Consider the following 26,815-nt stretch of genomic DNA (forward strand, 5'->3'; position numbering starts at 1 on the left):
CTCTCTCTCAATGTGACTCGTCTTTCCTTCAGGAGTCTGTCTTCTGTACCTTCCTTCTCTTTCTTCTTTACCTTCCTTCTCTCTTCATTTGCCCCGCACATCCTCAGGGAACCTGGATTGTGGCCCCCCATCCCCTTCTCTGCAGGGGCCCAGCTTCTGCCCAGGTCTCTCTCTACCAGGATCTTAGCAAGATTTTGCCTTAGCCTCTTCCCAGGTGGGTCAGCTCTTTCACCTTTCTGGCTGTAGCAGTACTCTCCTTCTTCCCACTGGGTTAGTCAGCTTCCTCAGGCTTCTTAGGCAGGTCAACTCTTCTACCCTTTTGGCTTAGGCGGACTGCAGGGGTACTCTCCTTCTTCCCCCTGGGTCAATCAGCTTCCCCAGTCTCTTCTTAGGCCCCTCAGGGAATTCAGCTCGTCCACCCTTTTGGCTTAGGTGAGATGAAGGGGATCTCCCTTTCTTTCCCCTGGGTCAACCAGTATCCTTAGCCTCTTTTTAGGCTTTTCAGGCAATTCAGTTCCTCCACCCTTTTGGCTTAGGTGGGCTGCAGGGGTACTCTCCATCTTCCCTCTGGATCAGCTACTAGTCTCCTAAGCCTCTTTGTGGGGTTCTTAGACAGGTCAGCTCTTCCACTCTTTTCGCTTAGGTGGGCTGCAAGGGTACTCTCCTTCTTCCCCATGGGCCAATCAGTTTCTTTACCTTCCTTCATAAGCGCTTTGAAGCACTTCACTTGTGTATAAGCGCTTTACAAATAAACAATTACAATTACAATTTCCTCCAGGCTCTTCTGGCACTTAATGCAGCTTCCAGATAGGCAGTGCTCCAGAGTAGTCCAGGCTTCTTTACCCAGGCAGCAACTCCTCCTTTTGGATTCAGCTCCTCTTCCTGCAGCAGCGTCTGGACAGAAGGACAGGGAACCCGTCCCTGACTGAGACAAGTTCGGAATGAGTAGGCTCTGCTTTTATTGCCAGACTACTCTTCATCATATTGGCTGCTGATTGGTGGAAAGCCCTGCTTACAGGATTGGCTGGCAGGGTGCTTCACCTCTGGTCCTCCTGTGTTTATGCTCTCTTTCTGTTGGCCAGTTCGGCTTGTATTACTTCAATTGTAGATTCACTTTATTTGCTCTTTTGTATTCTTGTATTACCCTGGGCTCCTTTTAAATAATATGTGTTCAATCCTTGGGGCTGAGGTTTCTTTTTTATTAATTTAAGTACCTCTTTCTCTTCTCCAGGTTTCTCTGTGGGGATTTGAACCTGGGTACTTCCATAGGCTCTAAAGAGTCCCAAACTTCCAGGACTTTTCCTGGTGCTGTCCAAGGAAAAGACTAGGACCTTTCCTCTGAGGTCCTGCAGTTTCTCTCCGACATCTTCTTTCATCAACTTCCATCCCTCACAGCATAGCGTGCCACCATCCCAGCTCCCAGGGTTCCAGCACTGGCACGACCAAAACCTCTGTCCACACGATAACTGATTGTGAGCCACCTTGCATCCCACACATGTGTACTATGGGCCCTGCCGCATCCACTTGCATGTTCCTCTCCCTACCTCTGGCTCCTCATATGCATATATTTCTCCTCATTTGTATCTAATGCTTCATGCCCCCCAATCACTGTGCACTTGAATATGTATTTTCTGGAAGAACAGGGTTGTCAATTTCAATCAGAAATGACTTACAACAGCACATTTACAAATGGTTGTGGCATTTCCAGGAAGTGTGCCTCTACAATAGCATGAAGATGAGAACAGGTGGTGAGCCAGTCAGTGAGGGTTTGAACCGAATGGGATATATTAAATTACATTGTTACACATCTTTGGACGCAGTCGTGGAGTCAAGCAGGGGGAGCACTCTCTTTGGCTAGTAGGTGAAGTGTATGCCGAGCTTTGAAGAGCTCCACAGTCAGACTTGTTTTGGTTGTGATGGTGATCATATTCCAATGTGACTAGTGAGAAGGAGTGGAAATGAGAGGCTGCATGGAGACAGGGTTGCATAGAACAATGCAGTTGAGTGTAGAGGAGGAGTGGAAGAAATGAGATGGGGAGTAGACCGGATACAGTTGGCCAGGTACTGAGGAGAAAAACTACTGATTGCATTGTAGACTAGGAGAAAGGAAAACATGAAAAGGGAGTGGTTGTGCACGGAGAGCCATTCAGTAGGGTTTTGGTAGATAGATGTGTGTCCGATTCTCTCTATTTGCCCACACGTCTAATGCTTTTCTACTCACTTGAACAATCATTTTTCCATCCGGTCTCGCTCCCACAAGTCTCAACCTCCTCCCATCTCTATGCCAAAAGCTAGCCACCCCTCTTTCAAATGCCTGGTGCTATTTTCCAATCACCTTTCCATGAGTGCATTATTTTCCCTTTAACACTGATCACTCTGCATTCTAACATCCTGCCAAACTATAATATGCCACCGAATTTTGGTTCCCACAATTAGGCGGCATCCTCCGTCACATCCGCAAGCTCCTTCTGCTGAATGGGGCTCTCCCTCTTTTGTTGGGGGTATGGTGGGCTGCTAACCTCATAAGGTCAGTAAGAAGCAGGTGTGCATCTTTGAAGACATGCCCATTTTTCTGTATCATTTTTGCAGCTGTATATTTACACTTCTTATTTCATCTACAACACTAAACTCATTTACTGCCGGGGCTTCAATCTTTTCTTATGGTTATTAAGGCTTATGTCCTAAGGGCAATGAATAGGCTGAATAGGCTTCCCAGAGTCTATATTTATATGGAAAATCCTTTCTAGGACAATGGCTATATTAAGGGAGCTGCATGCTATTTTTTTTAAAGCATACATCAGCCAGATGAGTTGAAATAACAGGTAGTTTCAAACAGGAAAATCAAAGATTGCTGTTATACAACAATTCATGAATAAGGGGAATTATAACATTGTGGCTTCGGGGGACTAGCCACTAAAAGAACCATTTCAATGAAGATTTGCAGGCATGACTGTATAACTATAACCCTTTCTTTACAGATCTTAACAGTCTGTTCATTAATGTGCACCCCTTTTCATAGACAACATGGAAGAGTCTCTCCTCAAAGGAATTCCTCCTTTCGTCCGAATCCCTATGACACGTATGAAGACTATGACGACAGAGGACAGGGGATGATGATGGATAATTCTGATGCCATAGCATTGTCACCTATGAATGCCAGGACTGAAAGTGGCCAATATCCTTCAGCGACCTCTGGGCAATTCGCAAACCCATATGGAAATGGATACCGTATGTAATCATTATTGCAGTTTGATGTGCATATGTTAAGTAGAGTAAGGAAGACCATTACTTTTAAAAAATGTATTGTTTTTTACATTTTTAACTTTTTTAATATTTGGAAATAAGTTCGGAATTTGAATGCATTGGTTCAAATTGGCAAACACGCCTGGCTAACAGAATTTAGCCTGGTGGATTAGTATTCATATCATTTGACAGACCTTGCGCAGCCTGTCGTCGTTAGTGCATTGCAGGTTGAGGCTGTGAGATTGTGAGGGAGTGAGTGTCGTGACTACCAAAGTCATGGGAGCTGCATGGGTGACTCAAGAATCTCTGGAAAGCCTGTGGAGAAGCATGAGAAGAGAGACCAGAAGAAAGCGCTTGGCTGGTCTGCAGTGGGAGCTGTTGTGGGGCGTGAACAGTTGTGGAGGTATCCCGAATCTGCTCCAAGACACGCTCCAAAACCTCTATGATTCCTGATACTGCATTGTTCAAAACTGCGCCGCCCTGCGAGAGGGTAGAGATATGGTATATCATAGGCACAGAATTCTCTGGTCCTGAACTGATCCTATTTGGCTATACTCCTGTTTTTGAGATTTTGAGACTCTAGGATTTTAAAGACTTCACCTTAAGCTCTGAGCTCTAATTACTAGGTTCCGGACCAGGGTTTGGCACAATCCTGGTAATAATCCCTAAGTACCATAGACATTTTATTTTCTGGTGTCAAGAGACAACATGCGCATGTATCCTAGTTACATGTCAAAAACACTCTAAGGGCCTCATTACCACCCAGGCGCTCCCGTAATGAAGGGTGCCGGTACGGGAGCAGCACCGTTCATTAGGGGGCACCCTGTTCCAAGGTTTCCATTGCGGGACCCGGTAAGGACGCCTGGTAAAACCAGGCGTCCTTAGCGGGTCCCGCGAGGGGTACAAGGAGCTAATAACGGGCCCGTTATTAACGGGCCCGTTATTAGCTCCCTCCCCATTCCCATTGGGCCCTATGGGGGCTCAATTGGGAATGGGGAAGGCCCGGATCCGGGTTCCCTGAAGGAGGAAATACCGGGCCCTCCAAAGTCGGAATGGCCCGGTATTTCCCCATTCAGGGAACCCGGACACAGACACGATTTTGGAGGCAGCCATGGTGCTAATAGCACCATGACTACCTCCAAACTCGTAATGAGGCCCTAAATATTTTAACATTTCAGATTTCGACCTAGCACTTGAACATTTGGCATCATGCGGTAGAGCTTTGGAGCTGGCATCGTGGCATAGTACAATTATGTGCCGGGAGGATAGCTCAGCGGCAACATGCTCGCCTTGGAAGCAAGACGACACAGAACCACACAGGTTCGATCCCTGGGTCCGCTCTTAGAAACCTCTGGGTATTACGCGCTTTATAAATAACCTATCATATCATATCATATATCATTTACTTGATTTTCCTATATTTTTAGCATGCAGAGCCGGGGGGAGAAGGAACATGGGGATAATAAATCACATCATACAACCAATTTATAATGTGTTTTTGATCTCCTATTCCTCTATCTACCAAGTGAGCAGGTTGTACAATAAGTGGATCTATCCCCCGGAATGAATGTAAAGATACATTTAAGGATGTTCTAAATACCTAAGCATTTAAATATATAAACATGCAAAAGGTACAGAGGAGGAGGAAAAAGAATCATAAGAAAGTACGCCAAGATGCCAAATATCATTAACCGTAAAAAAATGCAATCTATACCAATCCCTCTTATGGTAGGTACTAAGAAGGTTTATGTTTCAGGCTAAGGATACCCAATTGGCTGCTGCCACAGATTTCCGCAGAGACATAGAACTGCTCTCACAACCTCTATTGTCACCATCACCTACCAGGTTCGACCCTACAAAGTGTACAACTCCCAACAGATTGGGACCTTTCATTAGATGGCCAAGAACATCCATTAGAAAAATGTCTGAAATCTTTGGAACCCCAGAGGAGTATCCAGACTTAATTGATGGTGAACAAGCGCAGAATCTACAAATGGAACTATGACTCTTCAAGAGGACATCAGCAACACCTTCACTATGAAAGTACGAGTCATCTATATAGGAATTAAATCTGATGAGAGTTAGCCCGACAATGTAGGCATTCCAAATAAGATTCCTGAAGTCTCACCAAACAGTAGGTCCACTGAAAATATAACATCTTGTCAAGCTAAGCCAATTATGTTGTCTGACTAGAAACTACCTGAAGGATCAACCCAACCATCACAACTTGGGCAACTTCGGCTCCCACCAGAGATGGCAATGAGACGTTTAGTAACAATCTGGAAGAAATTCTCAGTTCTATCTCTGCTAAGCTTGGCCTGAGTATTTATGCATGCTCACAAGCAGTACAAGGAAGAGATCATGGTAAAATGTTGGAAGTTTACCATCCCGCTCGAAGTGGTCACCCAATTAGTAATGGCTGAGTACAAACAACAAACCAGTGTGGCATTTGTGGCCCAAAAAGCTTCAAAGGGGAGCTCTCATGATTTTATGGGAGTGAAGCCTAGGAAGAAAGACAGCAAATCAGCAAAAGGGGCAATGAATCAAGGTGCAATAGATTGGTTGGTCTCACATACCCATATGGGGAGAGAATACCCATGAAGGACCAGGCGGGGAAAGATTCTGAAGGAGTGCTTCACCAGAGGCTACTGAGGCTGGATGCTCAGCAAAAAAACAGAATGGTCACCTGTCTTAGAGACGAGAGAATTCGAGAGCAAATATTGTTGAAAAAAGACTCTGTTTGATAGAAGATGTGTTTCTGCAAGGCAAATGGGATCTGTCCTTACAGCTAATAAGTGAAAGCAAGGTTTAATGGCACTGTTCAAATTACAAACAGCCAGGCAATGCTTATAACACCCCACATCAAGCATATAGTGACTGTGTATCGTGCATAGCCACATCAAAAACAATCTGCAGCTGCAACCAATATGCATCCAACTAAAATGAAGGAACCAGTTCTTGACCATCAACCATCTACAAAAAGTACTGTCACTTCCACTCTGGACTTGATGGAGGGATAGAGAAATCAAAATTGAATTTGTACATTCAAATAGTAACACAAGAGTAGAAAACGCCAAATCAAAACCTAAGGAACTGTATACAGTCCCACAGGAATTAAAAGGAACTGTGGTTGAGTCATCTATCATCGAAGACAATGACTGGTGTCAACGTATTCATGAGGGTTTTATCCAGAAAACAACACAACATCAGCAACGTATTCTGGACCAGGTTAAATTGATAGTGCCCGCTGATATTATAATACTTTTGTAATACAATGAATCCAGATACTGTTCTTTTTACATTTAAAGAGGTATCGGAAAGCGAGATTATGGAGACAATACAAAAGATGAAGCCCACATCATGTAAGGGGAATTTTTTCCCAGCTACGCTCTTTAAGGATTTAGATAGAAAGCTTGTTCTTTGGCTCACAAGATTTATTAATCGCTCCTTTCAAGAGGCCTATATTCCAGAGAATATCAAAGAGACATGGATCAGACCTTCTAATAAAAAAGGAGAACCTTGATCCAACAGTCGCTGCAAATTATAGGACCATTACTAATGTTCCCTTAGTGCTAAAAATAATTGACAGAATAGCTTGCTCTCAATATCAAACTTTTGTGGAGCAAAATGAAATCCTGGCTAATGATTTGGTCGATCACGCCTTATTGGCGAAGAGACTTGTCAAGGTGGGTAAATGTAGCCCCTCGCTGCAAGTTGGTTCAAATCCTTTTTGGGACCAAGGAGGTTATGGGTAATGCCCAATCACAAAGAACACTTTTAACCTGTGGTGTTCCACAGGGATCATGCTTGAATGTGTACTCCAAACGTTTATGTGACCTTCTTGTCTCTCTGGGGGTCCAGTTTGTAAATTATGCAGACGGCACCCAGATAGTATTTAAACTATCTGGGGTCTGTAGTGAAGATGTGACTGAGTTAATAAAGTATTTAAAGCCATACAGATGTGGATGGCTGTTAACTCCTTGGCCCCAAATGACTCGAAAACTGAGTTGCTTGTTATCAGTAGCCAACAAAAACTAGAAAACGTAGACGCACAGTACAAATGTTTCACAACCTCCCTGCTTCTTCCCTGCGCCCTGTGCAACTCATCAAGAACAGAACCGCAAGACTTATCCTTGGCCTGAAGCCCAGGGACCACATCTCTCCGGCACTGAAATCCCTCCACTGGTTCTTCATGGCTGCAAGGATCAAATTCAAGGCCCTCTGCATTGTCCACAAAGCTTTCTGGGGCCTTGGACCTATTTACCATCAACATTGCCTCCCTAAATACTGTCCCTTCCGAGCCCTCTGCTCATCAACCTCCAACCTTCTGCGAGTGAGCAGGTTCTCCAAGCAGAGATTTGGAGGGAGATCCCTTTCCTCAGTAGGTGCCTCCCTCTGGAACAGCCTCCCTGCCACCCTCCCTCTTGAGCCTGATATTCTTAAGTTCCGGAAACTCCTCAAGACCTTCCTCTTCTCCTCTTCCTTCTCTCTCCCCCTGCTAACCTATTTCTCTGCTATTCCCTCTCCCCCTCCTTTCCATACAGCTCACTGACTAGCCGCCTGATGTACCCCAGAGTCTCACAAGTCCCAGGCACCCCTGCCAGTCCTCTGCACTTGCCTCGGGGCCCGGGACCCCACCCACTCACTGCACTTGCAATAAATCCTGAGAGCTTCTCTCTCCGCACTTCCCCAGTGTCGACTGACTGGGTGCACTTGGTCTCCTGCCCATCCCTTGTCCTGCCTGCACTTACACTACAACTCTGCCTATAGATCGTCCTGTCCTTCCCTGTCTCACCCCTTAATGTGCACTTGAAAAAACAGCAGAATCGCTGTCAGGCCTATTTGTTGTATCTTAACTGTTAAATGTACCATATTCACTTAATCTGCCTGTGCAGACGATATCGCTTCAGAAATTCAAGGGCTCTGGGCGACTGTTGTTTTTTCCCCGTGTTCCCACCCTCCTTGAGAGCCTTGAAACACTTGCCTGTGTATAGGTGCTTTATAAATAAACAATATCATACTATACCATACCACAGTCAATGGAAATTCTATTATGGTTTCCGACTCAGTTAAAACACTAGGAGTTTTCTTCGACTCACACCTTTCCTTTAAGAAACATGTTTCATATCTTAAATCTTCTTGTTCCTACTATGTCCACCTTCTGTGGAGGATTCGCCCCTATCTATCAGAGGCAAATAGAGCCTTGATTGCAGCAGCTATTGTAAATACGAAGCTAGATTATTGCTATAGTCTCTTGGCAGGCACATCCTAAGCTAATATAAACAAATTACAAGTGACACAGAATGGAGCTGTTCGTGCAGTCTGTCGGCTAGGTCATCAATTTCAGGTCTCTGAATCTCGCAGGAAATTGCATTGGCTCCCAGTCGAACAGCGAATACAGTTTAAGGGCTCTGTTCTGGTGTTTAAATGTCTTTCAGGTGAAGCTCCCATCTATCTCTCTTCGAGAGTGAAAAGAATTCCCTTCAGGCGGACTCTACGCTCGAATAATAGCGTGACTCTATACCAACCGCGTGTCCTCCTAAAAAAGATTGCTAGTGCTGGCTTTGATGCATGGGCACCTACCTTATGGCAATCGCTTCCCCTGGATATCAGGGCCTGCGTATGAATGGCCCAGTTTAAAAAAACATCTGAAAACATTTCTATTTGATAGAGGGATAGATTAAAAAAGCATATGGTCTCCGCTACAATTCTACTAATTCAGAACCATGTGCATCCCCTTTATGTTTTTTATGGTATGTCTTGTGAGTGCCCTGAGGCCTTTGGGCGAGTGGCGCTATATTAAAAACATATATATAGAAAAAAACATATAGATAGAAAGATAGAAGAGGTACCTTCATGGTTATACAAATTCACATAGGAGAGCCTAGTCAAAACCTCTCACTGTCAATTTATCATTTTAGGAACTTCTAGCAAAGTTCTTTTCTGCTCTGACGAGTCTTTATGACTGCGTGTGCTTTGGGGTTTGCAGTGTTAGAATCTCCTTCGCAGACTATAACATCCACAAAAGATTGGGGTAACTGGGTTATTTTTTCTGGCGCACCTTTTAAATATTGCGATTTGGACAACAACTTTTATACTCCGGAAATCGTGGGTTTTATTTAAATACAGAAAGTGTCTATGGCTGTGTGTATCACCTCTGCCCTCTGCAAGCTTAACAAATTCATCTTCGGTTAAAGGTATTTTTACTCTAGTCTCTTGGTAAATTGCTAGGATAGGAAATTAAAAAGAGTGACACAGTTTTTTATAATGTATACCCTTAATGCTATCATGGTCCACAATACTTGGTCTTTCAATCCACTCCCGATATACGGTTTGCATTCCTTTTATGTGCCAAGAAAAGTGAATGTCAGAGGCAAGAATAGCTGTTGTATAGCCAAATAGGTCTCTGTCAAGTTACAATGCATTCACTGTACAGACTTATTACTGATTGTGTCTTTCTAGGAACGACTCTCTAGGTTGTTCTTGATACATTTTGATAAGGCTTTTCGTGGTCATGGTTTAGGCTCCCACTGTCCTCTTTGGTGGATAAACTACACCATGGCCCTCATTACGACCCTGGCGGAAAGTAACTGACCTGACCGCCATAGCGTAAATAGCGTTTCCGCCATTGCACGACGGAGTAAAGTGCGGCTAATTCCGACCCATCGGGCACGAGCACTACGCCATGGCGGAAGTGCAAAGTCTGCGATGGCGGAAATGTCCCCAAAACGCCCCTCACCGCCGTCGTACGGCGCCCTAGGTGCAATTCCGCCACCCATCATAGCGGTCACCGTAATGAGCGGCAATCGGAAAATACGGTGACCGTAAATATACGGAAACGGAAGTAAAAACATGGTCCCGGAACGGGAAACAGCACGCCGTACACCTATAAAATCAGAATTCCCACACAACCATTAAAAATACTACCCTGAGACACATCCCAACCCGTCATCCACCCTAGTGAAAACAATAAAAATGGGAAAAGTAGCGAAAAAAGCGTGCGACCGCAAGCGGCAGGTCCACTTCTCCCGTGAGGAACTCACCGTGCTCACAGAGACCCTCCAGGAGAATGCTGCCGTCGTCTTCTCGACGCAAATGACCAGGACGGCACTTGCGAACAAGAAGGCCATATGGGCCCTGGTGGCACAGCGGGTAAGTGCGGTGGGGACCGCACCCCGCAACCCACAGCAATGCAGAAAGCGATGGGACGACTTGCGGATACGCGTACGGAGCATACTATCCGCCAACCGTAACATTGCCACAGCTACCGGGGGAGGATCGGAATCACCCATCAAGTTGACCCCCTGGGAAGAAATCTGTGCCTCCACCATTGGAATGGAGAGTATAGAGGGAGTCGGAGGGATGGAGAAAGGAGTGCAGACATCTGAAGAATCAGGTAGGTGGGCCAAATAAAACAATGCTAAATCCACAATGTCCAATCATGTGAAGTACCATGTGTCCACATAGTGCAACAGAAACACATGTCCAGGAGAACGTCCACATACATTGGCCTGATAGCGCACTTTAAAAGTCACATTAAATACATAAATAATTAAAAATCCTAAAAACACCCTCTACACGTGCAGCAGGCACACCCTAACTGCAGGATGCAAAACAACTGCATCCTCAATCCACACAAAAATGAAACCACCTCCAAGGCCCTGACCCAAATCACCCTCAGGTACCACCCCAATGCATGTGATACATTGCCATTCCAATTTCCACAGACCCATTAATAACGCTCGCCCTCCTTTACTCCACCACAGGGTCCGATTCAAACGACGAGCTCCAGGACACCCCTACCAGCACACCTGCAAAGAGGGCCAAGACCAACGGCCAAAGACCCTCCACCTCAGCTGCACGGATCAAGACACGGCAGCAGCACAAATCAAGTGGCAGCACACAGGAGGGGACTTCAACAGGCACCCCAGCAGCCAGCATGCCCACAACAGCACCACCACAGGTCCCCCCAATGGATGCCACAGAAGGCACTGCTTCTGGTGGCAGCAGCACCATAGGTGACACTGCATTAAGGGCAGCATGCTCCGACACAGAAAACGGTGATGTCGATGTAGGATCCATCCATGACCTGTCTCAATCCCCCTGTTTGTTTCATCCCGTACACCATGAGGATACCACGCAGGGGCACCCACAAGACGACGACTGGCCATCCCCCACAAGCCCTGTGGCAAGGCAACATGAGGTGATCAGCCCCTCTGTGACACCACCGCAAATGGCCATGGCCCAGCAGAGGCAACAGTCCCTCGACCAGGTGATCGTGCAACAGCAGCAACTGGCCACGCTCCTCAAGGACCATGCTGATGAATGTGGGGGTACTAAGGCAGCCATAGAAACATCTACTGAGACACTTAGGGCAGAAATGGAGAGAAGTACAGAGACACTAAGGGCACAAATGGAGAGAAGCACCGAGAGCCTGAGGGTACAAATGGAGAGAAGCACCGAGAGCCTGAGGGTACAAATGGAGAGAAGCACCGAGAGCCTGAGGGGGGAACTGCATGCGACGTCCAAAGACGTATGTGCTGAACTTGCCGCTGTGCGCCGCGTGCTCACTGAGCTCTCACAAACCCTTAGGGACATGCATGGACGTGAGCAGGCAGAGACATCATCCGTTGCAAGTTCCGTCCAGGGCAGCCCCCAACGTAGATCTGGGAGGAACCTGCGCTCCACAGGCAGGGGTGCCCCTGATACCCGGAGAGGGGGCTTGCAATAGCGTCTGCCCACTGACAATGAGCATCTTTGGACACTGGTGTTCGGGGGGGAGGTAGGAGGGTGGAGGGGGTGTGTTGGGCTTACTTGGGTGGCGGGTCGATGGGGTGTGTAACATAATTTCACATATGCTATAAACATTTCACAATCATCCAATGAGATGTGTGGACATTGATCTTTGTGTACGAGGCCTTTATAGGCGTACAGTCCATATTGTGCATGTTCCAGACACACACAGTGCCACAAGTCCCGTGTCCATGTATCAGCCACCAGGCGTGAGTGCTAGAAGCATGAATCTATGATAATCTGACGAATTTCACGGCCCTCCTGTGCCTCGCGGACTCCTTGAGGTGCTGCCACATCCCCACCCTCATCATGACCATCTTCAGGTGCTTGCAGTTCTGCGTCAGGGGGCATGGGCACATTTCTACGTACGCACATGTTGTGTAGCATGACACATGCCATGACCATCTTTGCAACCTTCTCATGGCGGTACAGGAGTGCCCCGCCAGACCTGCTGAGGCAGCGGAAACGACCCCTCAGTAGGCCGAATGCCTGTTCTATGACTACACGGGTACGTGAGTGGGCATGGTTGTAGTCCTCCTCATGCTGGTTCTGTGGGTTCCGGAGTGGTGTAAGGAGCCATCTCTTCAGTGGATACCCGGCATCACCTGTATGTGGACAATAAAGGATGTTTGTGGAATGACATTGCTACGTACGCACCCCCCCCCTTCCTGCCAGGTCATTGCCGCATCACATACCCCACATTATCATGCATGAAATGAGACTCACCGAGTAGCCAGGATCTGTTCCCTGCATGTCGCTCCATGTAGCGTGGTATTGTAGAGTTCCTCAAGACCATAGAATCATGGGTTGATCCAGGAAATCGGGCACAACAATGTGTAATGATCCTGTTGGAGTCACACACCATTTGTACATTAAGAGAATGATATTGTTTTCGGTTGCGGTACTGGGCCTCCATGGCATGTGGGACAACCAATTCCACATGGGTGCAGTCGATGGCACCAATGCAACCCGGTATGCCGGCAAGTGCATGGAATCCCACTTTTGTGTTCGTAATTTCCTGCTCCGAGCGTGGTAGAGAGATGTAGTCGTCTGCGTGCTTCAGGAGGGCATCGAGCACTTGCAATAGTGTCCGTGACAACAGTGGCTGTGAAATGCCATGCAACTGTCCGACTGTGTGCTGGTAGGTGCCTGTGGCCAGGAAGTGGAGTACAGACACCACCTTCAGTAGGGGTGGGATGGCGGTTGGGCTATCTATCATGCTGACAAGGTCAGCGTGTGTCATGTCCACAATGGCGGTTATGGTGTCCCGGTCCAAACGGTAGAGGGTGTGGATCTGCTCATCAGTGAGGTTGAACGGATGTGCTCGGAGGCGTGGGATTGCGGGCTGCCTGCGTGGTGGTAGTGGCTGTGCTGGTGGGCCTTGCTGGCCCTGCCTTGCCCTCCTCCTCCTCCTGCGTCTCCTCTGTGCGGCCGGTTGTTGTAGTAGTTGGTGTTCGTCTTCTTCTTGAAGTTGGAGTACTTGCAGTGCTATCAGGTCCCCCAGGGCCAACATCGCTAGTCCTGCCGGTAGCATTTTGGAGTGGGTGTGGTTGTGGGAGGGGGTTGGGTGTGCGATTTATGTGTTTTCAGGCTGTATAGCCTCCACCTGTGGTGAATCATTCCACCTGTGCAAGCTGCAATCCCCTTTGGGCGAGCACGTCCCGCACACAACGCTGCAATTCGACGCATGGCATCTTGCTATTACAATCATGTATTTAATCCCGATGGCAGTGAAATATTGGTTCATATGTTCATTCTGCTATGGTCCCATTGTTTCACATACTATCTTTGCAGTCGCGAACAAACTTGTGAAGGGTCAGTGGAATGTAGTACTCGATTGACGGTGGACCCTCATGCAGCACTGTACCGAGGTTCACCGACGGGCGGGGCGTCCCATTTGTGAGTGAAGCCAGTTGCCATTTTCACACACTGCCGCACTACATGGATGGATTTGTGATTTCAAGCGGTCACAGATGCCTTTTCGACGTGATGTTGCAAATGAGGAATTCGAAGGACAGCGCTTTCGGTTTTCAGCTAGCGGCGAGGAGACGCCCACAGGTCTGACTGCAGATATAAAGTTCTATTGTTTAATGTCCTTCGGACAGGGGCCATGGCGAGAATGCAATGATTGATATGAATAGTATGGGATGCGCAATAGCGTAGTGGACGATAAGGCAGGACGTTCCCAAATACATGTTACTTCAGAACACTGGAATTCCGGGCTGGAGCACAGTGGATTTTGCAGACTGCATTACGCACAGACTCAATGGAAATTTCACATGTTATGTGAGTAAATAATCAGGCGTTTTCATACCGGGATGAGGGAATGATGTATGGATGCATGGACAGATGATTTAATAGAGAGTTTGCCATGTACATGGCTTTTTGGAATCTATCCACTTCCCCTGCGCTATGTGATGCAGGGCTGCCATAGTGGGACCATCGTCTATCTGCCCTTGTTGAACCCTCCCTGTCTCGACGCGCCTTCAAACACTTGTGTCTATGCACGTTACTAATCCCATCTAATGGATTCTGTTTTAACAGACGCATGCACACAAACACTTGTTTGTAATAGTGTTTTCACCTCGATTTATATAGTTATGATTCGCAAGTGATTTTTGGGTGGGAATAATCCTTTTGAGTGGGCTAGCATGCATATGGCTGTGGATTTAGTGTGATCATTGAAGTGAGTAATTCAAATGAAGTTCTGATGCCCATACTATTCTTTTTCATTTCATTTGGGTGACAGGTATCTCCTCCCCTTTTGCCGCTGCCATCTGTATGCCACTCCTGCAGATGGCTTTTACTCCCGACACCTGCTGCTTCGTGTTAATCAGTGGAGCACCATTACGATCTTATGGGACGATCGCCAATGGGCCACATGCCCTTACGCAGTACTAGTGGCTAGGAGCAACATATCGACCTTTCAGCTGGACTAGTGCCTACCTAATGGGACGACCCTGCGGTTCTAGGCGCTTCCATGTTGCCTTTTTGAACGTGAATGTAGCCCCTGTGTACCATGAAGGAACAGGGCGTCACACAAGAAGAAGCTGGTCATTTATTGCGGATGCAGCCCACAATAATGAAATATATTTTTGAGTTCATGACCTAATAGCTGTATGGGCTTGGTGATTTTGTTGTGCATTAAATTTTGATTATGATATTGACCGTGTAGCGTTATTCTTTGCAAGTAATGTAGCATATTCCTATTTGTGGAGCGATGTATTGTGAGAAGATCTGCATTGGGTTCCGGCTTCTGAGTATAGTTGCGTGGTACTGTACTGGGCGCGTTTGCCTACGAAGCCCAGTGAGGTCAGGGATAGGGGCTGCCATTATGACTGTTTTAATGATGTCATGCTCAGGGGCGGGGGATTAGCTTTTGTGTAACAGATGCAGGTCAGCCAGGTGGATTGGTGGAATGATGTGATTATCAGAATATGGCTGGTCACAGGTGCCTGTGTTTGCGTGCGTTTCTTGGAGGGAGACTGAGGTCATGTCCATTGGAATAGCTTCTGTATTCGTGCCATCTGTGCCCTGCAGCTCCCATTGGCCCCTCTTGAGATGAGCCTGGCTGCTCAGTCACTCTGCCAACTTGTGTGGTACATGCTTATGCTGATGGTTGGTTTGTTTACTGGCAGGAGTACAGGGCTGGTGCAGTCTCACTCAGGATACTGCTTTGAATGTTGCCTTACACTGGTGTCAAGCGATGGGGGGCCTGTTTTTGTTTGTCTCATATTTCAGTTCATGTTGCTGTACTTGGACCTTCACATGCCTGTGCTGCATCAGTACGGCAATGGTGCCATGGCAAATATGGATGGCCACTCACAAGGCACTTGGAGCCCCTACATTCATTTGTTCGTTGGCATGCATGGGTGACTTGTACATTTCACTGGTTGCATTGTGTGACTTCATTGCACCTACGAGGAGTTGTGCAATGTGGCCAGGGAGTGGTGTACAGGCACTCAGTAGGGCCTTTTACGGTTGGTTCGCGATGCCGTACTTCTCACCATGGCGGAATGGTACTTTCCGCCATGCTTGATGGCGTTAGGTAAATGTCCGCTAGGGTCAGAATTCGCGTACCGTTGCGCCATGGTGGTAATTACGGTTTCGCATGGCGCGCGTGCGCGTACTTGGTGCAGTTAGCGTTGGCGTTCACTACGGTGTCGCTAATGGCATCGTACTTTACGGTGACGGGTCATAATCGCACCGAGCGCTATTCGATGGCGGTATTGCATTTCCGCCATCGTTTTTCGATTTCCGCCAGGGTCGTAATGAGGGCCCATGAATTTAACAACTACATTGAATGAGATGTTCCTTCCCCTTCATTCTTCACACAAAGAGATTTTAACCTTAATTTAGGGGACTGTCCATTGGACGGTTCTAGTATGCTGTATGAAGATGCAGCCCAAACAATACCTCCTACCATGATGTGGTTTGGAACCCTGAATTAGGCTGGATAATTGTTTGTTCCACTTCTTCTGGTAGAACTAGCTTTATAACCCAGGGAACAGGAGATTCTCTTCTGATACTCTGGCCAGTTCACCCTTCATGGCACTAAGTACTTATCCACAATTGACTACCTCCTGTCCCAATTAAAAAACTAGCATCAGGTTGTAGATTTAATTGCGGATAATAGGGTAAACAATGATTATGTCCCACTAGCACTTTCTAGCATATCGTCAACAAGCAGTCGAGAACAAACATTAAAGATGTGAATAGTGAACACCGGTGCTTGAATTGGAAATGTTTAACTAAGGGACACAAATCCAATGAAACCATTCTTTCTGTGCTTATTGTAACTTGTCTCAAAGGTGGTACAAGTCCACAACACATAATAATGTATTTCAGTAGAATCAGTGGACATTTCCTGTTGGAACCTCTGAACTTTGTGCCATACCCAGAGATACAACCACTCAGCTGAAGAATGCTTACCAAATGTTGCAAGTTGGCAAAGCTAGCCCTCCTGAATGTTTTGTAAGATTCTGGCCATGATCCGGCACTAGTGATGGCTCATAGATGAGATCATAAAAATCTATTAGCAAGGGTGAAAAAAATCTTTAGAAAGGTTCTCTGGGATAACCACTACCAAGCCACCACTGATAAGAGTACCGCTGAATTCTGGAGGCTAGTTACACAAAGATTCAGGGCTCCATATTTTATTTGAAAGCAGGTAGACCCACATATAACCCAACAAAGTGGATTTATCGCTATACTGCCTTATACAAACTATCCACTCTGGGGACATGGCTTTTTCACTTTTTGGGGAATGGCTGAAAGGCATGTCATTGACGAATTCTTCAGATCCTCTGAACTTTTATTGTGAAGAGGTTCAAGCTGCACTGTCTTCGTCAACTAGTCTTAAAGTGCCAGATCCATATCTACTGTTCATGGGCTTATTGAAATATGAATTTGAAATCTTGTCACCAGTTTTCAGTGATATCTTTAACACTGTAGTGCTTGCTTTGTAGTAGTCAGCGGGTTGGACGAAATATGTGATTTTTCCCATTTTCAAGAAGGAGGTACAACAGACTATTAGTGTTGCTGCCCAAACATCTTCTTATATTGGTCTATTAAACGGTTTAGCAGTGTGATCTACGATAAGGTTATGGGCTGGGCTATGGCAAACAAAGTATTGTCTAAATTCAAACATGGATTTTGAGATGGACCGGGTACATGTGAGCATATTCTTAACCTTCAACTAAATCTCGGTAAAAATGTGCCTGGAAACAAGAGTACAATTTATCTGGGGTTTATGAATCGGCCTACTGCTTTCGATTATGTCAATCAATCAAAATTGTTTGCTACTTCATCCTGTAGGAGGACAGCAGGACCGCTTTTGTTTGTCATTTTTGAGTTGCACAACAATCTTTCTGCCAGGGTTTGCTATGGACAGTCAGTGGATCTTTGATCCGATATTTGTCCTATGCGAGTAGTAAGGCAGAGATGCTTTTTTTTGGCCTATATGTTAACTCTTTATCCCTAGAACTAAATTCATTATCCTTCGACATGCCTGTGATACAGAACATCTGTGCAGTGGCCTATGCAGACAGTCTTCTTGCTGACATCCACACCATCATCATTTAAGGCATTAGTAAAGGGTTATATGAACTACATGACTACTTGGGATTTTAAATGGCATATCAACAAATCACATGTCAAGCATACTGACAACTATTCAGGAAAACTGCTTTCAACAATGGCAGAAGTGCTCAGGATAAGCAGTGTTGCTGTCTGGCAGTCACATTTTCCAACAATCTACATCGAATATCCGGTATTAAGAATCAAGCAATGAAGCTGGCCAAATTGAATGGCGTCCTGTTAAGATTCAGAAGACAATTGGCCCATTTACTTGGACTTTCCCACCACATTTATTGAGTAAAATCTTCCTCAGTAGCTCTCCACGTTGCAAAAGGACAGGGTTATGCTCAGCCTCAGACTATTGGGGTGAAGGGAAGCCAATTCTTTTCATTCTCTTCTTAGCCTGTCTTATTGTGCCTCTACTGTCTGGATGCACTTAGAAACTAGCCTGAGTTGTGTATCTGGTACAATAACCCTAAGCCTGCTAAATGTTTGGGGTCACCGCTAGAAAAACAGGCACAGCAGATATACCCAGCATAACCACGCTATTGTTCGTGATATAATGGCTACAGATTTTGTAGTATGTACATGTCAGACCCCGACTACAGTTTAAAGAATTTATCCAAATGTCATGGTGCAGGAATTTCTTCAATTTGAGCACTCTTAGAGGATCCAGGGAGCTGGGGAAATCATCAGTCCAACTTTGTCTGCTGTGTAACAAAGGTATATCCCCCACATGGAACGCTCGTCCTGGATTGTCCGGTCTTGCTCACAGGACATTTTGATCAATCTGAGGATGAATTTGTTGCCTTTGGCTTATGTGACCAATAAGAGAAGCGGTGGCCTGAACCCTGATGATAAATTCTTTTACAACGCTGTGTCAAGAAATATCCTATACCCTTTCTTTTGTTCTGTCCAGGGGAAAAAAAGGAAATATCACCTGCAAACTTTAAGAAATGCTGAAAATAGACAGGTCCGGGTATCTTTATTTCATGTATGATCTCTTCATAATAACTACGTTGCAGTTGCTGCGTACCAATGTACTGAACATGCGCTGTCACTAAAGAATAAATGGACAGCAGTTATGGGACCTTCCATACTTTTTAATGTTGCGTTAACCCCCCTTCCAAGGAGCGAAGCTAGGGCCACTAATGAGGTAGGGGGCCGTTACCCCCCATTCCAACACTTGGAACAGGGGCTTAAGGCCATTAGCACCCAGGGCTACCAAAGCAGTAACACGGGGTGCTAAAAAAGGATTTCCTTCGTTCAACGGGATGCGCGCAGTGTGCTTTGTTCGAAGGAAAATCCTTCACAAAGATGGCCCCCCTGGAAAGGGAAGGCAGGGCTCCATACAGAGCCCCTCTTCCCTTTCCATGGTGGTCTGTGGAAGGTAAGGGGAAGAAGAAGATGCGGCTGCGGTACCCGCCACAGAAATAAAGTAAGTGGGGGGGTAGGAGGGTGAAAATAAATAAGGGGATGGAGGGTGGTTTATGGGGGGAAGATGGCAGCGGGATGGGGAGCCGGCCGTCAGGCGGCATGGAACGCAGGTTTGCACCAGCAGTTCAAGCCCGTTTTCCTAGCCATCTGATTGGCTGGCTACCTCCGCTAGGGTGCTAATGTGTCATTTTGTCTCCCGTGGGCTAATGTAGTCATCTCCTATGCAGATGGCAGTGTATGAGTTGCCTTTTTGGTATTTATTGCCAATTTCGTTTTTATTGTACAGTGGAATTTAATGTCCACAATTTTAATTTATCTATGTTTGTTTTATTGTCTTTTTACTGTCTAACTCTCTGATATGAAGATAGCCATATACTTTCTTTGTTGCAACCAAAGTCACACGCGCTAATGCATCCCCCGAGTCCGGGGGAGAACTGTACGGATTCAACAGAAATAATGCTTTGAAGACACTCTGTGCCCCATTACACACCAAGGTAGCCAAACCCAGTTCTGAACCTATAACCTATAACTTTCTCTCTGGTGCTTGTGGGTCTCCAGGAAATGTGGCCATATGCCTTCCTTAATTTTATATGGCTTCCGCATACACATCCCCCACGTGGCCGGCGCTTCTCCCATGTTATTGAGGACTAAACGGAAACCCATCCAGGCGAATGACTCTGCCTGTTCTGACATGTCTCCTCCCAAATAACAGTGCAAGCATTTTTACCTCTAGGAGGAGAGTATATTCACTTTACTCTGAAGGAAGTCATCACTTGCCTCAAGCAGCCTCTACGTAGGTGGGGCATTTTGGGGTGTCAACTCAGAGAACCCCAACCCCCTCCGATGTTTGAGAGTGACATGGGGGATGCATCCCACTCCCATTTTTGACCATCCCTGTGTTCCCGCTTGTACTGGCATCAAGGACATTTTCTTTTACCCCTCTCTGCCCGGTTTACTACCTGAGAGTAAAGCATACTATCCTCCCAGGAGGGCTTCATTTCCTAAAAGGTTTACGCAATTAAAGGAATGGTTCGGTCTGAAAATATTATTGGCCAATAATAAAACAAATACCTAAAATATATATTTTTTTTAAGTCCCCATGCAAAGTTTCGAGCAAATTAAGCTCAAACTTTAAAATTGCAAGCACTAGGGGGCATCTATTTTGTGATTTCAGGCAGCCTCCTCAGCTCTGCCTTTGCGGCACTAAACAAGCAACAAAAGCCCCCTACTGGGAGCTTTTGCTTACTGCAGCCTAAGCAGAGCTGAGGAGGCTGCCTTCGCTTTCATTTTACGTTTTCTGTGCTCCCCAAGACCAGGGAAGCACAGAAAACGTAAAATGAAGGCAAAAAGCAGAGGCGCACCAATTAAAAATATAACGTTGTTGTATTTGTGATTGCTGTGGTTGGAAAACCACGGCAATCACAAATACAACAACGTTGTTATTCTGAATGCTGCAACATATGCTGGGAGTCTCCTGGGCTCCCCCAACCCTGAGGGAGTCCAGGAGACTCTCAGCGAAAGCTGCAGCATTCAGAATAACAATGTTTTGGATTTGTAAATACTGCGGCATTTACAAATACAAAAACGTTGTAATTCTAAACACTGCGACACGGAAACACAACCGCGTTGTGTTTCTGCCTACAGCAGCTTTCACTTTGGGGCTCTCGGGCTCCAAAGTGAAAGCTGCTGTAGGCAGAAACACTGCAGCATTTCTTAACACCCGCGTTGTGTTTCTGCCTACAGCAGCTTTCACTTTGGAGCTCTCGGGCTCCCCACATAAATCCAACGTTTTAAAAGCTGGAAAACGTAGAAAAAAAAACACAGCTAGTGCTTATTTGAAAAAAAAATAGCACTTACTGAGATGCAGCTGCAGCTTTCCTGCCTGTAGTCTCTGGTCCCCGTCCTCTGAGTCCGGCACCAATGAAGAAAAAGCCACCCAGTGGTAGCTTTTGTTTACTACAGCTGGCTGCTTTTGCTTCATTAGTGCCGCAAACGCAAGCACAGGTGGCATCCATTTCACAAAATGGATGCCCCCTAGTGCTTGCAATTTTAGAGTTTTAGCTTCATTTGCTCGAAACTTTGAATAGGGACTTAAAAAAAATATATTTTAGGTATTTGTTTTATTATTGGCCATCTTTTTGGCCAATAATATTTTCAGACCGAATCATTCCTTTAAGGGTTTCTTTCAAGCAATTTCTATGTTCCTATAGAGTTGATTTCTTCTAGATCTGTTTGGTCTTTGGTGCCTGTGCCGCATGTTGGATGTTAAGGCTCTTTTATCGACGCAGATGTTTATTTTCCCAGAATCTGACTTTCTTTTTAACTATATGCATGGAGCATCCTTGACTGAGCACAGCATTTGAAAACTAAAATGAGAAATCTATTAGGCACTACAACGAAGATATATGAGAAATGTTTCCTGCTGCTTCAACCTTATGACTCTGCTTATGTTGATGCTCCCAAAGCATGGGCTTTCAATTTATACATCACCAGGTGCTTTGGATTATGCCTCCCATGAACCCTGATCTTTGATCATGTTGGCTAGGCCGATGGGCGTTGTATGTTATACTATGTTATTCTTATTGATATTTGTAGAGTGTCTTACTACTATTTGTAATGGTTTCAAAGCACTGTGCGGTGAATGGCCCTTTGGCAAGACAGAGTCGGTACAGACATGAAATAAACGAGCATCACATTGCATGCTAATAGTATTTATAATTTTGCAAGTGTTCATTTATTAGAAGAGAAGACTAGTGTACTAGCATTAGTAATAGCCATAGTGTGAAGTTTGCTATGGCACTGTTTGGATTGCGATGTGACAGCTGGACCTAGTAGGACTCGACCTATTCTAAAGGGCGCAGGACTAAAAGTGGAACGAAATCAATCTATGAACCTCAAAGGGAACTGTCTACAGTTGAGGGCTCTGCTATATTGTACATGCAGAACATGTGCACAATAAAAATAAGCAATCACATGTAAATGACATGCACATTTGTTAGATATGTCAAAGGTACGAGCAATGCACATTCCCTTCTTACGCCATATTTGAGAATGAGAATGGCCAGGTCTATCTGACATCCAAAGACCAGACAAGTGATGCCATCCATACACTGTGGTATACGTGATTTGATATATGTACAGCACCTCACTGCTGTCCCTATAGTTTCCATAAATGATTTGGATGCAAGTACTCTTGGCAGACCGTGGTCGGAACACACATGGAACAGACTGAGCAATTACTTGCCTGCAACTATAGAACTAGCAGTTACTGATAATGTCTAATTACTAGAAGAGTTTAATAATAAAATGGCCTAATGGTAACCGGAATATGTATAGTGTTCCGGCGCAATGAGGACTGCCACATCAGCGAGCATGCGAAGGTTGACCCAATCCCCACATGGGACCCAGCAGCACTCCACGGAGCACAATACATTCGTGGTCCAAAATATCTGAAAATTCAAGGTATTTAGAGAACAGTGTAAAAAAGAAATAGCCCTAATATTGAATATGGCAGTCCGTACACAAGTGACGCTAACAGATTTACCACCCCTCTTACCACACTCTTATATCCCAAGTAACTTTGGATTGATCACAACTTTGAAATAAAAACTTGATAAAAATGTGGAAGCCCCTCTACTAAGAATGGACACAGCTAAAGTAGCATGTTCTGTGAGAAGGTGCCCACTCAGGTGAAACCCACTCTGGTCCCACCCAAAGAATGACCGTCCAGTGCAGACATGCTAGGCAATTCTCCTGTGATCAAGAATGCCAACAGCAACGGCAGATGCATGCCTATGCCTTGAGTCAGCAAAGCTGTGATTCTAGGCACAGAGAGCAAGGATTACCCAACTTAGGTTGAAACCCCAAGCCTTCCAAAACTGGGCAAAAATAGTCACTCTACTAAGGACAAACACAGCTTAAATGGCCTGTTCTGTGGGACAGTGTCTAATCAGGGGGGGTCTACTATCACCTGTCAGGTATGTCTTAATAGAGGAGAACTATTGATTTGCATATCGGTCTGGTCCAGGCCCTTTAAGATCCCCTTCAATTGTTTAAGTTCATTAGAATTTAAATGGGATCAAAACTTAAATACAGCATTTGTTTCAAATTATTTTCTAATATTTGTATAGCACCCACAATGCCTTCTAAGAGCTTCAAAGTCCTTTCACAGGCAGATGGGTTACAGTGTAGTGAGGTTTCCCTGAAGCAAGTTATTTTTGGAGTGTAGTGAGGCCGAGATGGGGCCATGCTCTTTCATGGTAACGGTAATATTTAAGTCCTTAGAGCATTTGTGGAAGTATGTTTGCTAAAGTGTTAGGGGAGAGGTTTGCAAAGGCGCGAGCCATGTCTCTGTAATGTTCTTGCCCATAGTGTTAGTACCTCAACAATATGAGATGAACTCTGTCAACTTACCCTGGTCTGGATGGTATTTCCATCTTTGGACTGATTTCCCCTTCCTAGCAAGCTCAAAGACTGTATAAGCTTCACCGAGATCACCCCCAGCAAACCTTTAACACCCTCAAGAACATGTTCATCATATTTTTTTTTTTTTAATGAGGTAGTTTATTTATAAACTTTTTCATTTTTCTTACAGTGGGCATAATAGGTTTAAGAAGCATTTAGAATTTTCAGTGAGACTGAAGTCCAAGGATGTTTTGAAGAAACAGTGAAATTGTGTAGATGTATTTGTTATTTTGCCCATTCAATAAAGTAGTCAATCTTTCTTCAGGGTCCATTTGTCGGGCTGAAAGGTCAAAAAAGGCACCGAAGCGTTATCTTTGGTTTGAGAGGTGGGTGCATTCTATGACGAGGTAATATAAAGTTTCCGGCTTGTCTTTGTTGTTGCACAATCGACAGTACTGCTCGGTTGAAGGTATCACTCTCGCAATTGCAAGATTTGCTCTTGTTGGACTTGTGTTTAATCGTATTTTTAAGAAGATTGTTCTGATATTGATATTGGGAAAGATGCTGAGATATTTCGTTAGTTCATGAATTGCTCGGATGTCTGTGATGCAATCGAGATTCTGTCGATAGTTTTTTTTTAGTTGGATCATCTTTAGCCAGTCGTTGCGCATTAGTTTGATTTTGGCGTCCTGTGGGCGCAGAGATAAAAGTTCCTCAGAAATATCTTCTTTGGACATTTCTTGTAGATGTTTGAGTTTCCAGTCTTTCAAGACAGCATTGTTGAATGTGTCTGTGTGGGCCCTCAGGATTCGTATGGCCGGTGTTCTGTGATCCGTTAAGATTTCGCAAAGTATGTCTAGGCTTCCATAGTACAATGGACTCCAGCGATTGTGTCGCCATCTCATGTCTTATTCTCGGCATGGGGTATGACGGAGGCAGATGTAGGATTTTTCACCAGAATATAGCCTCATATTTTGTCCAGTTTACGGTTGCTGCATTGATCATTGCCTCTGTTCCATAGGAAATGATGGGTATGAATTTGCGTCTGTAGTAGTCTATGATAGGTTTGAAAGAGAATTTTCCGTATTTTCGATGAAGTACACAGCCTTGCCTGGCTAGGGATTGTGCTTTCTTTTCGATTTTTCCGAGCCATTGTGTTTCCACCTTAGACTGATTAATTGGGATTCCAAGATATTTGAAGGTTGTAACAGTTTCTAGGGGAGTACCATCGAGGCTGAGTATTGATCTTTTTCCTTTTTGAATGGGATTTTAGCAAGTGACATGACCTTCATTTTGTTGATGTCAATGGACACTTCGTTTTTTTTCATGTATACGCTTAGAGAAGCGAGGCTGGATTGTAGTCCTGTTGTGGTCTTGTCAAGAAGGATGATGTTGTCTGCATAGAGCATCACTTGAAGAGGAATGGAATTGATCTTGGAGGGGTTTATTGCAGTGTTCATTAAATGTTCATCGATGTCAGCCATGAATAGGTTATACAGGGTTGCGGCGAGGGGGCAGCCTTGTTTTAATCCATTTGTCGTCTGGATGGTTGATGTTATTGCACCTGCTTTTGTTAGTCTGACTGCAATCGATGTTCCGGAGTAGAGGGGTTTGATTGGTTCCAAGATGTTTTTTGGACATTTCCATGTCTCTAGTTTTGTCCATAGTTTGTGCCTTGATATGGCATCAAAGGCCATGTGTAGGTTAATGAAAACGGCATATACTGTTGTCTGGTTTTTGATGGCTTCGTGCTTGATTAAATTAGTCAGGAGGAGATTGATGTTGGTTCCAAAGCTTGGCATAAATCTTGTTCATCTGACGGAAAATCTGCCCGCATTTGTTGTCCAATTTGTAAGTTGTTTGTGTAGAATTGAAGCAAAAAGTTTTCCAAGAGGGTCTACGAGGGCAATTGGCCGGAAGTTGGCTGGATCGTCACGTGGCCTTGTTTGTATATGGGCACTATGATGGCTGTCCGCCATAGGTCCGGATTCTGTTTTAAGTTGTTAATCATCTGGAGGAGATTGCACATGATTGTTGCCCAGATTAGAGGGTCCTGCTTGATGGTTGCGTTGGAGGTTCCGTCAGGCCATTTAGTTTTTGGATCATCAGGATTATGTCGTCGTAGTTTGCCTCTACTTGCCATTTTCTTTATTCCTGTGGGTTTGTGGCGGATGGATCAGTGGGGCGCGCTTTGTAAATGTCAGAGAAGTGGAGGATCCATCTTTCTTCGGTTACATTGGCTGTGAGTTTATTTTAAGTCTCAGCATTATTGTTTAATAGGTTCCATAATTCTCTCGTATTGTGAGATTTGTAGGTTTTCATGTTGTCTTCAGCGTCAAGCTGCTGGAGTATTTGTTGTTGGGATTTTCTCCAGTTTGAGTAGTTTTGTTTTATTTTCCTTGCTTTCATGTCATTCTCCGTGTTTTTTATTTTCCCTAATTGGCGAAGTGTTTTCCGTAATTGTTGTTTTTTTGTTGCTGTTTCTTCATTGTATGCGTGACGGTGTTGTTTGGGTACCGTTGAGCGGGACACTTTTTGGAATGGAATGAGCATCCATTGGTAGTTTAACTTGTCCGTGTCTTTCAGATCTGAGGTTTGAAAGGCATTTGACATGGCAGGCATTGCTTTCTGTGGTATTTGTAGTCTGGTTGCTGTATTGGTCAGTTTGAGATGGATTTGTGGTTGTTTCCATGATGTTTGGCTCAGGCCGCAGCCATGTATTACTAACCGGTTGTGGTCGCTTTTATCAGAGATCAAAGTTTGTACTTTCGATATTGATGTCTGTAGTTCGGCTGTTAGAAATATGTAGTCAATTATGGCAGTTCAGTTTCCTCTAGACCAGGTCGGAGTAGGTTTTTTG

At 45.2% G+C, this 26,815-nt stretch overlaps 1 protein-coding gene across 3 annotated transcripts in view; it reads left to right on the forward strand.

Moving 5' to 3' along the window:
• The window catches only part of TMC5 (transmembrane channel like 5), a 662,848-nt gene that overhangs the window by 196,895 nt on the left and 439,138 nt on the right, over positions 1-26,815 (forward strand). For all 3 annotated transcript variants that reach the window (XM_069647144.1, XM_069647145.1, XM_069647146.1), the window contains exon 4: positions 3,020-3,228. In XM_069647144.1, coding sequence (XP_069503245.1) covers positions 3,020-3,228 — 209 coding nt within the window. The remainder of the gene's footprint in view (positions 1-3,019; positions 3,229-26,815) is intronic.

This window comes from Ambystoma mexicanum, chromosome 2q (genome assembly GCF_040938575.1).
Source record: "Ambystoma mexicanum isolate Mex_15411 chromosome 2q, UKY_AmexF1_1, whole genome shotgun sequence".
Taxonomy (NCBI): domain Eukaryota; kingdom Metazoa; phylum Chordata; class Amphibia; order Caudata; family Ambystomatidae; genus Ambystoma; species Ambystoma mexicanum.